This window comes from Anoplophora glabripennis, unplaced genomic scaffold (genome assembly GCF_000390285.2).
Source record: "Anoplophora glabripennis isolate ALB-LARVAE unplaced genomic scaffold, Agla_2.0 scaffold386, whole genome shotgun sequence".
Lineage (NCBI taxonomy): Eukaryota > Metazoa > Arthropoda > Insecta > Coleoptera > Cerambycidae > Anoplophora > Anoplophora glabripennis.
The window spans coordinates 61,159-73,318 of NW_019416767.1; the positions used below are offsets into that span (position 1 = coordinate 61,159).

The following is a 12,160-nucleotide window of genomic DNA, read 5'->3' on the forward strand; positions in this document are numbered from 1 at the left end:
CGATTAAACGAAAAACCACATAACTAGGGGTTTACGTCATGGCAAACCTGCCTACACGACATGTAACTCTCATAACACTGGAAAATATTAAAAACCTACAGCCTAAGAATGATAATTGACATTCACGATACATATACACCCTAAGAGAATCACTTTGAAACACATCACTGTTGCTGATACTGTCCCCGTGTTGAGAATTGGCACCAATATCTTCTTATTTTACCTACAAAATATTCGTAGTCTCTTACAGCGAGTCCGGTAATAGGGAAGTTGGTTCCCGGGAAACAACTAACTAGTCAGTCGTCTGCTTCCATTCCTATCAGTTCGGCCTGCAGTCTTCCCTTGTATCTACAACAAATTGTCATGCAGAATATTCTAAGGGCAAGTCGGAATTGAGGGCTGAGGGTGATCAGAATTATGGATTTCCAGAACGAGTTAAGGAAGCCAAGCCACACGATACCGAAATGAAGAAGCTGCATGTTGTTCAGTTTACCAGTGCGGTACTCGTACAGTTTCACAAAGATGTACGGTGTCCAAGATAGCCAGAAAGCGATGACTAAAGCGAAGGACATCATATGACTCGGATTAGACAGGCTCTCCGCTAGAGCGGTGGCATATTCCTTGTCGTGAAATGGAACACCGCTCCTCAATTTACTTTTCATTCTAAAGATGTAAGTGTAGGTGTACACTATGGTTATCAAACTAGGTCCTAGGATCAGAATGGCCAGTGTTACGGAGTAAGCAGCCATATTGCTCCATTTCAACATACATATGTAAGCCTCAGCGTCATAGTGAGGTTCATTCAGGCCTAAGAGTGGGGGCGAGCACAGCATAGCGGCGGATATCCAGGTAAAGGCCATCCAGCATTGGCATCTTGTTTTTGTTTGGAGAGTTTCGTAACGTAAGGGTTTCCGAACGGCAAGGTAACGGTCTACGCTAATCCACATGAAGGTATATACTGTTATTGCCCAAAGGGTAACTTCTAGGTAGCCCACGAGACGGCACATTATGTCATCGTATACCCATTTCTTCATTACGGCGGGCAGTATTGACAATGGCACCACGATAAGGCCACAGAGGAGGTCAGCCACGGCTAGGGAGAGTAGGTAGCAGTTGATCACCTCTGATGGTCCTGCAAATATAATTGATATATTAATGATTTAAAAATAACTTTAAACATTGCTGCAATGATATTTAAATTGAAACATAAAACAAATTTATCTTGTACACGCCCACCATATGGATTTCGGATAAGGTCAGAGGTACAAAGTTGATGAATGGTATTGATTTCCTTGTAACTTCCATAGATCACAAAATCAGTGGAAATTTATGAAAATATAATTTTTTTTCTGTTTTGAAAAATTTTGTAATCATCAACAGAACTTTGTAAATTTCTGATATTAGAAAATAAAAGATCTGAGTTAGAACTCAGACTCTGCAGAATCTTTATTTACTTTTTTTTACTTTGTTTATTGAAGCAGTTTTTATGAAAAATTAATAATTTGAAATTTTAAAATTTTATAACCACGCTATTTGGAAAAATTTTGCACTGAATTGTTCTGGATTCGGCATAAGTTCTGGATTTATCTTTATAGACAGGGCGTTCTAAAAAGTTTCACTCACTCAATATCGTAATCATACCTATCAACTTGAATAGGTCCTAAGATGGGCCTGGGAGAGCTGCATCAGTTGGGCCAACTCCGAATCTACTCGCTCGCAAAGTCTAGAGGGAAAGGTTCAAGCACCTTTTCTAATACATTATGCTTTAATTAAATCACGTTAACACTTTTCAGTTTAAAAATTTTAGGAGTTAGGAGCTAAAATAGTGGGGAAGAGATTATTTCGTGTATTTCATAAAAAAAGTTTTGGTGTATCAAGATGTTTTTGAGAATCAATAATAGTTTGAAAAATTATTGTTACCCCTACGCGGATTAAAAGTATACAGGGTGTCCCAGTACTTGATACAAAAAAGTCGAGTACGGATAAATGAGGTCAAAATAATATCAGTTCTTCATAATTTTTTTATATGAGCCTGCGTTAACAAGTTACGGGCCCTCAAAGGTAAATATTAAAAAGTTATTTTTATTTACAGTCTCTAAAGTATTAACTATTTTGTGTTATGTGTAAAGTGTATTAGTCAAATTTTGTTAGTGAAAATTACATTAGCAGACAGTAAGATTTTCTAGGCTCTTATTTTAAAAATGTGTACGGTTCTAACATAGTAATTATATCCAATTAAAAACTAAAAACAAAAAATGGTGGAGGCGCCGCTCGATGTGCACTGTGACATAAAATCACAAATTGTTAATTTTACCGAGTTGAACCAAGAGGGTATTATCGTTGGCAAATTCTTCAGGGAACTCATTTTTGGTACAGACAGATTGCGATCGTCATCTATGCAAAAATTCTGGGTTGTTAACCATTGGGCATAGTCCGTCCCTGGCGTTCTGGGGATAATGAAGAAAAATAACTTTTTAATTTTCACTTTTGAGGGCCCGTAACTTGTTAACGAAGGCCCATATGAAAAAAAAATTATATGAAGAACTGATATTATTTTGACCTCATCTATGTGTACTCGACTTTTTTGTATCTAGTACCGGGACACCCTGTATATAGCTTCCAGCATCAACTCTAACCATTAGAATTTTCATTGGCCAGAGTTTTCTTAAGGATGCCATTTTCAATTTCTATGTTTTGAGATAGTCCCCTTTCCTTTTTGATGAAACATAATATCATTTTGTACGTGTATTTGGAAAGTTTTATTTAAATTTGGACAAAAAAAATATTTTTATATTCAGTTGGTGTCGTTTAGTTATAAAATAAACACTCGGCAAAATGAATTGCTGTCACAGAATATAAATACAATATACTTCTTTTTTTTATTTCTATCAAATATTTTCTATATTTAATCCAAATTATTTGAAGGTCAATTACAATATATAAATAAAAACAATTACATACCTACTTAAAAAATGTACTGAAACAGCTACTAAGTACATCTATTAATAAAATGAGGCTATTCAAATATGCGAGACTAGGGATATTTACCAAAATAAAAAAATAAATAATAAAAGTCTGATTAAACGTCGCAAAATGATCAAAAATAGCTTTATAATAATAACTGCAAAGTTTTAGAAAAACAAAAAATTTGTTGTATGAGAGAAAGCAAAAAGAAAAATCAATATTCGTTTGAATACGCGAAACGCTCTCTGATTGGTGTGACGTCACAATGCGGAACAGGCTAGAGCGCGTGAATTAGTGGTTAGGTTAGCTTTTCATCTAATAATTTGCCAGGTTTACTTTTACTGACCTTTTGTCTTTGTACGTTTGTGTCCTTCGTAATATTCCTCGTTTTTGGCTTATTTAATTTTAATTAACGTTAAGGGAATATATTAAAAGAAGGTTTTCAAAAGGCAGGCTCTGAACTGTGGACGTTATATCAGAATTTTTGGACGTGCAAAATCTTGAATCAGACTGAGTGTAAAAGCGAAACTGTTTGTTGTTTTAAATAAATATGTAATACTCGTAAGAGTTATTTATATAAGGACAAAACTTTTAGTAGTTTGCTTTGTTACGATAGAAACAGGGACGCAAAAAAAGTTGTACAATCGGTGGCCGATTTTTATAAACGTGTTTAACAAATAGACAATCTCGCATTCGAGGGAGAAATTTTCCGATTTTTTTGCATATTCAGATTCGTCAGATGTTCCTTAACATGAATCAAGACGTTGCCGGCCGGAAATTTGGTGCCCATTTGTTTAAACAAACTTTTTTTAAACAAATTGTAAAAATTGTTTTTTTCACTCCGGAAATTTTTTAGGTTTTTTGGCACATTATAAACGAAAAAGTTCCTATGCACTGTGCCTCTAAAATTGATAGTTTTTAAGTTATAAACAATTTAAGTTGCTAAAAATGCGAAAATGACGATTTTCAACGGCCGATTTCCGGATTAAAAATTGTTGTTTTTGATGTTGTCAGGTACCTAAATTAAAGTATAGACATCCCCCTACAAGATACTGAAGACTTTTTGGAACTCGCATTATTCTAAAATCTTGTTTTTTAATTGTTAATAAAGCGCTATGAGCCGCCCGCGCGCCTCTCTCATACGCGGATTCNTTGCCAGGTACCTAAATTAAAGTTTAAACATCCCCCTACAAGATGCTGAAGAGTTTTTGGCACTCGCATTATTCTAAAGCCTTGTTTTTTAATTGTTAATAAAGCGCTACGAGCCGCGCGCGCGCCTCTCTCATACGCGGATTCGCTATTTCCTCTAGCGGCTTCAGCTTATGTTCTTTGAATGTAGCATTCTAAGTACTATTACTACTCATGAAATAATGTAAAAATTGATTATTTAAATTTCATAATTCATAATAATTTTATTAAATTAATTCAAAATTGTACGAATAGAGTGCAGAAAAAAAAATAAAAGGGCAATAGTATCAAATACATATGATTTTTATTAAAAAACATTTATTTAATACTGCATATTATTATTATCATCACACATTTATTCAATCATAAGAATTCTCACACTGTTCTAGGTTATAACCACATAAAGGTATACAAGTGACATAGTTTTTCCTACAAGAACAAGCTTTAGTCTTACAGTTTTTTGTACATTTACATTGTTTTACTAAGTCTTTGGGTAATGGATCTTTTGTAATAAATTTAGGTAATAATTCACCTGTTTCATTTTGATAACCAATAGCTTCAAATCCAAATATTGATACTGAGGAAAAATGGAACTTTTCTATATATGTACGTTTGTAAAGAAGCTCATAGCGCATTATTCACAATTAAAAAACAAGGCTTTAAAATAATGAGAGTCTCAAAAACTCTTCAGCATCTTGTAGGGGGATATTTAAACTTTAATTTAGGTACCTGGTAACTCAAAAATAACAATTTTCAACCCGGAAATCGGCCGTTGAAAATCGTCATTTTCGCATTTTTAGCAACTTAAATTGTTTATAACTTTAAAACTATCAATTTTAGAGGCATAGTGCATAGAAACTTTTTTGTTTATAATGTGCCAAAAAACCGGAGTAAAAAAAACAATTTTTACAATTGTTTAAAGAAAGTTTGTTTAAACAAATGGGCACCAGATTTCCGGCCGACATCATCTTGATTACGGGACATCTCACGAATCTGAATATGCAAAAAAATCGAGTCGGAAAATTTCCCCCACGAATGCAAGGTTTTCGCCTTGTCTAAAATATTTTAAAATATAGTTGATTTTTAACAAAAAAAAAACTCGTTTTTATTCTAACTTTAAACAGATAATATAAAAATAAATAGCTTTTACCACGTATATTGTGTAATATATTTGTTTGTTAGTCTAGTACTTTTATTTTTTATTGATTGATTTTTTTATGTGAAAACGATAAGAACCTGTAGATTTTGCACTACGACGTATCGGCGCACACCGCTTTGCTTATCCAACAGTTTTTGGCGAAACATAACACTGTTGTGATGCCGCAACCACCCTATTCTCCAGATATGATCCCTGTGGTTTTTTTCTATTTCTCAAACTCAGAAGGATACTCAAAGGACAAAGTATTTCAACAATAGATGAGATAAAGGCAAAATCGCAAACCGTGCTCAAGACGATACCTAAAGAGGCGTTCCATCAGTGTTTCTCAAACTGGAATCTACGTTGGCATAAGTGTATCATATCACAAGGGGGCTACTTTGAAGGGGATGGGGTAAAAATTGAAGATTAAAATTTAAACGTTCTAAGAAAATCATCAATTCCCGTTAATTTTTTATCAAACCTCGTAATACGATCCTGAAACAAAAAAGTCAAAGAACTTAACCCATAGCAGGTAAACATGTTTCGTCGTTAGCTGGTGGCCCGTTCCGCAAAGTGACGTCACACCACTAGTCTCGCTGTGGGTACCAGACTAGTAAGTCTGGTTAGTTTTCGTGTTCTTATTTTCTATTTATTTAAAAAAAAAATAGTGAATAAACGTATTGAATGCGAAGAAAAAAAAAATCGCAGACCAAAATAAAGGAATTTTTATGGAAGTCGAAGTTGTATTATTTATATTTATAAAATTATTCAACACAAAAAAATAAATATGTTCATAAAACTTCATTTATCTATGAAATTTAAAGATAATAAATTAACCAACTTTGTACCTCTTACCGATTCTGCAATCCTCATGACAGACATCGTTAATTGATTCAGACTGTACATAAAAACAGCAAATTGAAGACTTAACTGGGAAAGTTTTCAAATTTTAAATATGGATGTACCTAACGGCAACGTTAAGACAAACTTTCAGGACTCCTCTCGCCAAAACAAACATTTTTTTCATAAAATAAATCCTAAGAGTTTTATAATCCATCAAATATTGGACATAAAACATATTTCTTGATTGATTCAAGAACTGTTAAGGATATCATGTACAGATTTCAAGCTGGGTAGGGTGCAGTTCCCACTTAGTAGCTACATGAAAGTAAAGAATGAACAAAATCTAACCAGTATGGTAGACTGACTTAAACCAGCACAAGATTTGGATAGACAATTTCCAGTGAAAATTTTATTGGGTCAAGAAAATGTTTTAAAACATTGTTAGCGACAGAATTTAGGAGAAGATCAGTATAATTTAAAGTTTTACGCACCTACATTTTATTGTTGAGATATTAGGGCAAAATAATTATCCTTAATCTATATACGTTGCTGATGAGCGTGTATCATTAATTTGAACAATTGATTTTTGGAAAAAACTCAAGAGGCACAATAGTATGTTTCAATAGGAGTCTGGAAATAAGGATTTTCCGTGCGCGTGTGACAAATTTTTTATTATACTTCTTTGAAAACGAAAACATAAAACATAAAAAACATATAAAAGACATACGAAAGAAACTTGAAACATTCTTATATTCATAACAGTTATAAAATTAAATTTTTATTAATACATAACAGTTCCAATTATTAAAGTTTTTAGTATGAATTGTTATTATTAATGGTTATGTTTATTGTGCAATTCGTATTATTATTGCACAGGTTTAGTCCTTTTGGGGCTTCATTTTGTGAAAGGTTAAATAATATGGATTCTTCTATACAGGGTGTGGCGTGTATAATCTATAAAAACTAAACTACAGTTTCCTGATGATATTTGTAATAGAAAACTCTTATACGAAAATTCTATCTTCGCGTTTTTTTTGCAAATTAAAGTTCATTTATTCAACGAAAATGAAGGCCGTGTTATTTATTAAAAACTTTGAAAATATTTTTAAGCAACCCGAGATGCAACCTTATAATTTAAGTCGGTATAATCTAATACTACTCGTAGCAATACTAAAAGGTTAGGTTACATTGTCAAAAAATTTGTGCAGTTAACTGATTTTGTATTTGTATTGAATTCATTATTCACGTAACTATTAAGAATCGTTCATTGACCAATCAGTGTTAAAAAGTGAAATATTCCAGACAAAAGTTTTTATTTTGTAATTCCACGATAGTGACAGTGTAATTTTTATAAACAAGTAAAAAATAAGAATAGCGTGCCGATTACATTAAAAACGAGATCCTTATTTCTTACTTTGCTTAATTTTTTAGTTTGTACACAAACTAGTTCTACAATGAACCGAGAAAACAATGCATTTACTATTTCCGAACGTGTCGATATGGTGTTAGTGTATGGTGCAGCCGGAGAAAATGCGTTCGCGGCGACTAGGTTGTACCGGGAACGATGGCCACAACGTAACCCCCCTTGTGCAAATACAATCCTACAGTGCGTTCAGTGGCTGAGAGATACGGGAAGTGTTATTCCTCGAGAAGAAGCACGTGGTCAGCAAGTGAACCTTAATGTTGAAGATGCAGTGTTGGAAAATTTCGACGAATTACTCGACGACTCGCACAACAAGTAGGAACCTCATCTCGTACCGTACATCGCGTCTTAAGGCGCCAGCTGTTGCACCCCTATTATCTGCAACCAGTTCAACATATTTTACCCCGGATTGTGATCAACGAATGCGTTTTTGCAGATGGTTTTTACGGCAATGTGCCAATCAAGTGGACTTTCCTGCTTAGGTTTGTGTATCACTGTGGTGAAGTGAATTTCCATAACATACACATATGGGCCGATGAAAATACTCACGCGTTTAGGGAAACTCATTTTCAACATCGGTTCTCGGTAAATGTTTGGGCTGGCATAATAGGCGACGTACTTCTTTGAAGGACGACCAACATGTGTTGACTTTTTGGAAAACCGGTTGCCTGAATTATTGGACGATGTGGCATTACAAGTTGGGCACGCATGTTTTATCCTCAAAATGGGGTTCTTCCACATAGTACTCGAGAAGTAACGACACTTTTCAATGAAATCTTTCCACGGCGATGGATTGGACGCTTTGTCGTGGCCACCTTGGTCACCCGATCTAACTCCAATGGACTTGAAGTCATTGGTTTACAATACTCCAATTGCTACGGTGGAACAATTGCTAAACCGTATACTTCAAGTTGCTGACACAATTAGGGGAATACCTGGAAATTGGGAAAATATTCGCCAAAATTGGGTGTGTCGGTGCCATGGCTGTATCCGCGCTAATGGGGATCTCTAGAAATGATGGTTTATTTCATTTTGTTCCATATTTTAATGGAGTTTGTTTAGTGCACGCAGTTGGCAACTACAGATGCTTACGGATGTGGTTTTGTTTGCGAACTCTTGCAGTAACAACAATGTATTTAAGATAGTAATTACTATTAATTATTATAATAAGAAAATATCAGTTTTCTTTTTAAATATCTATTTTTCTTAGTTTGTACTTTTGCATTGAAAAATTCCCCAAAAATTGAGAAGTACCTTTGTGTCTTTCAACGACGATTTGTTTGCCGAAGAACGACTTAGTCCATGCCCGGTATATTTTTTGGGATCTTCTAGTTTTAGGTATTCTGTAACAATTTTCGGAATACCACTTGAGCGTAAGATCTTCCGTTTCGATATGCAAAAAATAATCTTCTGTTGTTCACATTTTTAGGTCGTAGAGCTGCATATTTACGATAAAGTGTGCAAAGTGCAAATGTACATCCTTCATTGGTAATGGTGAAACTTCGTGATATATGAATTTTTCCATCTTGTAAAAACACGACAAGAAAGCGCTCATTATCTACCACATCGTCTAAATTTAGACGTATCAAATCATCTCTTCGATACGCAAGATTCCAAACACTAAAATTGCTTTTGGTAGTAGATATCGTTCATCTGGAGCTTCACATAAAAATTTGGTTATTTGTTCTGCTGTTAGAACTTTGGACTTTTTCGGTATATATGATAGAGCTTGACGCTTCAAGAAAGCAATAGTTTTTGGATATTTGTTGATGTTAATATTTTCTTTTATGGTCAAAAAACTTTTTAGCATTGAGAATCGATTCCATAACGTGGAAGATTTCATAGACTTAGCTTTTCCGACAAAGTAAACTAGAAGAATATCGTCACTTACAGTTTTGATTTTGTTCAGACTTCGCCATTCAGTAAAAAGTTGATATAGGATTTTACTGGTAATAAATTCTCGTTCACTTGTGCCGCTTGCTCTAGGATGTTATCGGGAATTTCGGGATTTTCTTCCGAGTCGGTATAAATTTAATTGACAGAACGCTGATAATACAGTGTTTGGCATGTCTGATGCGTTACTCCCACATTATTTCAAAGGTTATTAGTTTTAAATTAGTCTATGTCAGATAAGGTGGACAAAACGTCAAAAAATATTACAAAAATATATCTAAATATTCAAACATTTATGAATTAAAATACAAAATAGGTACATGTTAAATATCAGATAGTATACAGACTTTCTTAAATTTAGTTNGGGAATACCTGGAATTTGGGAAAATATTAATTATTAAAAGAAAATATCATTTTCTTTTTAAATATCTATTTTTCTTAGTTTGTACTTTTGCATTGAAAAATTCCCCAAAAATTGAGAAGTACTTTTCTGTCTTTCAACGACGATTTGTTTGCCAAAGAACGACTTAGTCCATGCCCGGTATATTTTCTGGGATCTTCTAGTTTTAGGTATTCTGTAACAATTTTCGGAATACCACTTGAGCGAAACACCTTCCTTTTCGATATGCAACAAATAATCTTCTGTTGTTCACATTTTTAGTTCGTAGAGCTGCATATTTACGATAAAGTGTGCAAAGTACAAATGTACATCCTTCATTGGTAATAGTGAAACTTCTTGATGTATGAATTTTTCCATCTTGTAAAAACACGACAAGAAAGCGCTTATTATCTACCACATCGTCTAAATTTAGACGTATCAAATCATCTCTTCGATACGCTAGATTAGATATAATTCATCTTGAGCTTCACATAAAAATTTGGTTATTTGTTCTACTGTTAGAACTTTGGACTTTTTCGGTATATATACTACAGCTTGACGCTTCAAGAAAGCAATAGTTGTTGATGATAATATTTTCTTTTGTGGCCAAAAAACTTTTTAGCATTGAGAATCGACTCCATAACGTGGAAGATTTCATAGACTTAGCTTTTCCGACAAAGTAAACTAGAAGAATATTGTCACTTACAGTTTTGATTCTGTTCTGACTTCGCCATTCAGTAAAAAGTTGATATTGGATGTTATCGGGAATTTCGGGATTTTCTTCCGGGTCGGTATAAATTTAATTGACAGAATAAACAACGCTGATAATACAGTGTTTGGCATGTATGATGCGTTACTCCCACATTATTTCAAAGGTTTCAAACGTCAAAAAATATTACAGAATTATATAGATTCAAACATTTACGAATTAAAATACAAAATAGGTACATGTTAAATATCAGATAGTATACAGACTTCTTAAATTTAGTTTACTTTGCTGTATATTTTATCTTAAAATAGTTTACCCAAATCTCCAAAAGGAGATTCTCTTGAATACTATTAGACACCTAATACCGACTGCACTGATTAGTTTATGTTCTATTTAAATAAACAGCTTTCGTAGTTTATAACCTTGGTGGTTTTTCTCCTCGAAATAAAAAAAAAATTGCAGGAGCTAGAAGGGTTGTTGTTTTCAAAGGTAATTATTGCTGGCCTTTCTGTACTTACCTCTAAAATGAAGTAGAGTAGCAATAATAAGAATATTGGTGATAATAATGGCCAGAGCCATAATGAAGATGATTCCAGCTTGGGCGAGGGATTCCAAAGTAAACACCATCTCCGTGCCATTTTGGATGCCACTGAAGCTAGTCATAGTAGGTGTGTCTTTTTCTGGTAACATCGCGGGTCGCGAGGAACCGTTATAGGGCCCCAGTAGGGCTTAGACTTTTGGCATCTTCTGAAGGCACCACGCTGCGAAGGTCAAATAAAATTAATTGTGAATTGGTAACAGTGTTTAAATTTAGTGCAAAATTGTTCAAAGTTTTCGTGATTACGACTTGTGCAGGGTCGCCCTTAATTTGACTGTCGATTTTCTACAAGGCCAAAATTAACATAAAACGTTCTATTGAACTGAGAGTTACTTTCGACATTTACAAAGATATTTCATATCTTCTACATCAGTTGAAGTGCACAGTATTAAATTACGAGTACTTGAAAAAATATTGTTCTTGAAATATTTTGCTAAATCGTGTAACAATTTTCCGAGAATGAGACTTTAAATAAAGTCGTGGTGTTCAGTTCAAGTACAAGTACAAATTTGTAGACACTAAGGATGACTATTTTAAACGTCTTTATTGATTAGTTTATACAAGAAGACAAATGGGCCAAAAAGTGAAAGATACGAAAAAGGCAATATTGATAAAAGTTTTTGCTTATTTAGAAAACACAAATCACCATGACGAACTTCAATTTTGTTGTACAGAGTAGGGCAAAAACACAAAAATGTTATTTTGTGTAAGAGTAAACATACCTTACTTTGCAGGATACGAAAAAAAAGGCATTCTTGATAAAAGTTTTTTCTGAATGAATAAGCATGACGTTATCAAAAATTTAATTAAGTATTCTCTAGCACACCTCTAATTAGAGTACCACTAATTCCTAAAATAGTAATGACACTTAAGAACATACTTGTCATTGTCTTTATTTAATGATTAAGGTAATTAGTTAATGTAAAATAATTCTCATCAAAACACTATCTACTGAGCAAAGTGTTTTTATAATAAAATGTTATGGGGATGGTCATGTATCATATCATTACGTCATGGAACAATTT

The 12,160-nt window shown here is 33.7% G+C and overlaps 1 protein-coding gene across 1 annotated transcript; it reads right to left on the reverse strand.

The window, feature by feature from the left end:
• Positions 1-296: 296 nt before the first annotated feature.
• LOC108910283 (G-protein coupled receptor 52) lies at positions 297-11,227 on the reverse strand. The gene is made up of 2 exons (XM_018714843.2): positions 11,056-11,227; positions 297-1,132 (listed from the first exon to the last, which is right to left on the reverse strand). Exons 1-2 carry the CDS (start codon positions 11,225-11,227, stop codon positions 297-299), a joined length of 1,008 nt encoding a protein of 335 aa, XP_018570359.2.
• Positions 11,228-12,160: the final 933 nt, after the last annotated feature.

What these genes read in the sequence shown, in the direction of transcription:
- LOC108910283 (XM_018714843.2), bottom strand. Translation starts at nt 11,227, where the DNA reads ATGTTACCAGAAAAAGACACACCTACTATGACTAGCTTCAGTGGCATC. An exon ending in TACTCTACTTCATTTTAGAG is followed by an intron (nt 1,133 to 11,055) that starts GTAAGTACAGAA and finishes TTATATTTGCAG; the next exon opens with GACCATCAGAGGTGATCAAC.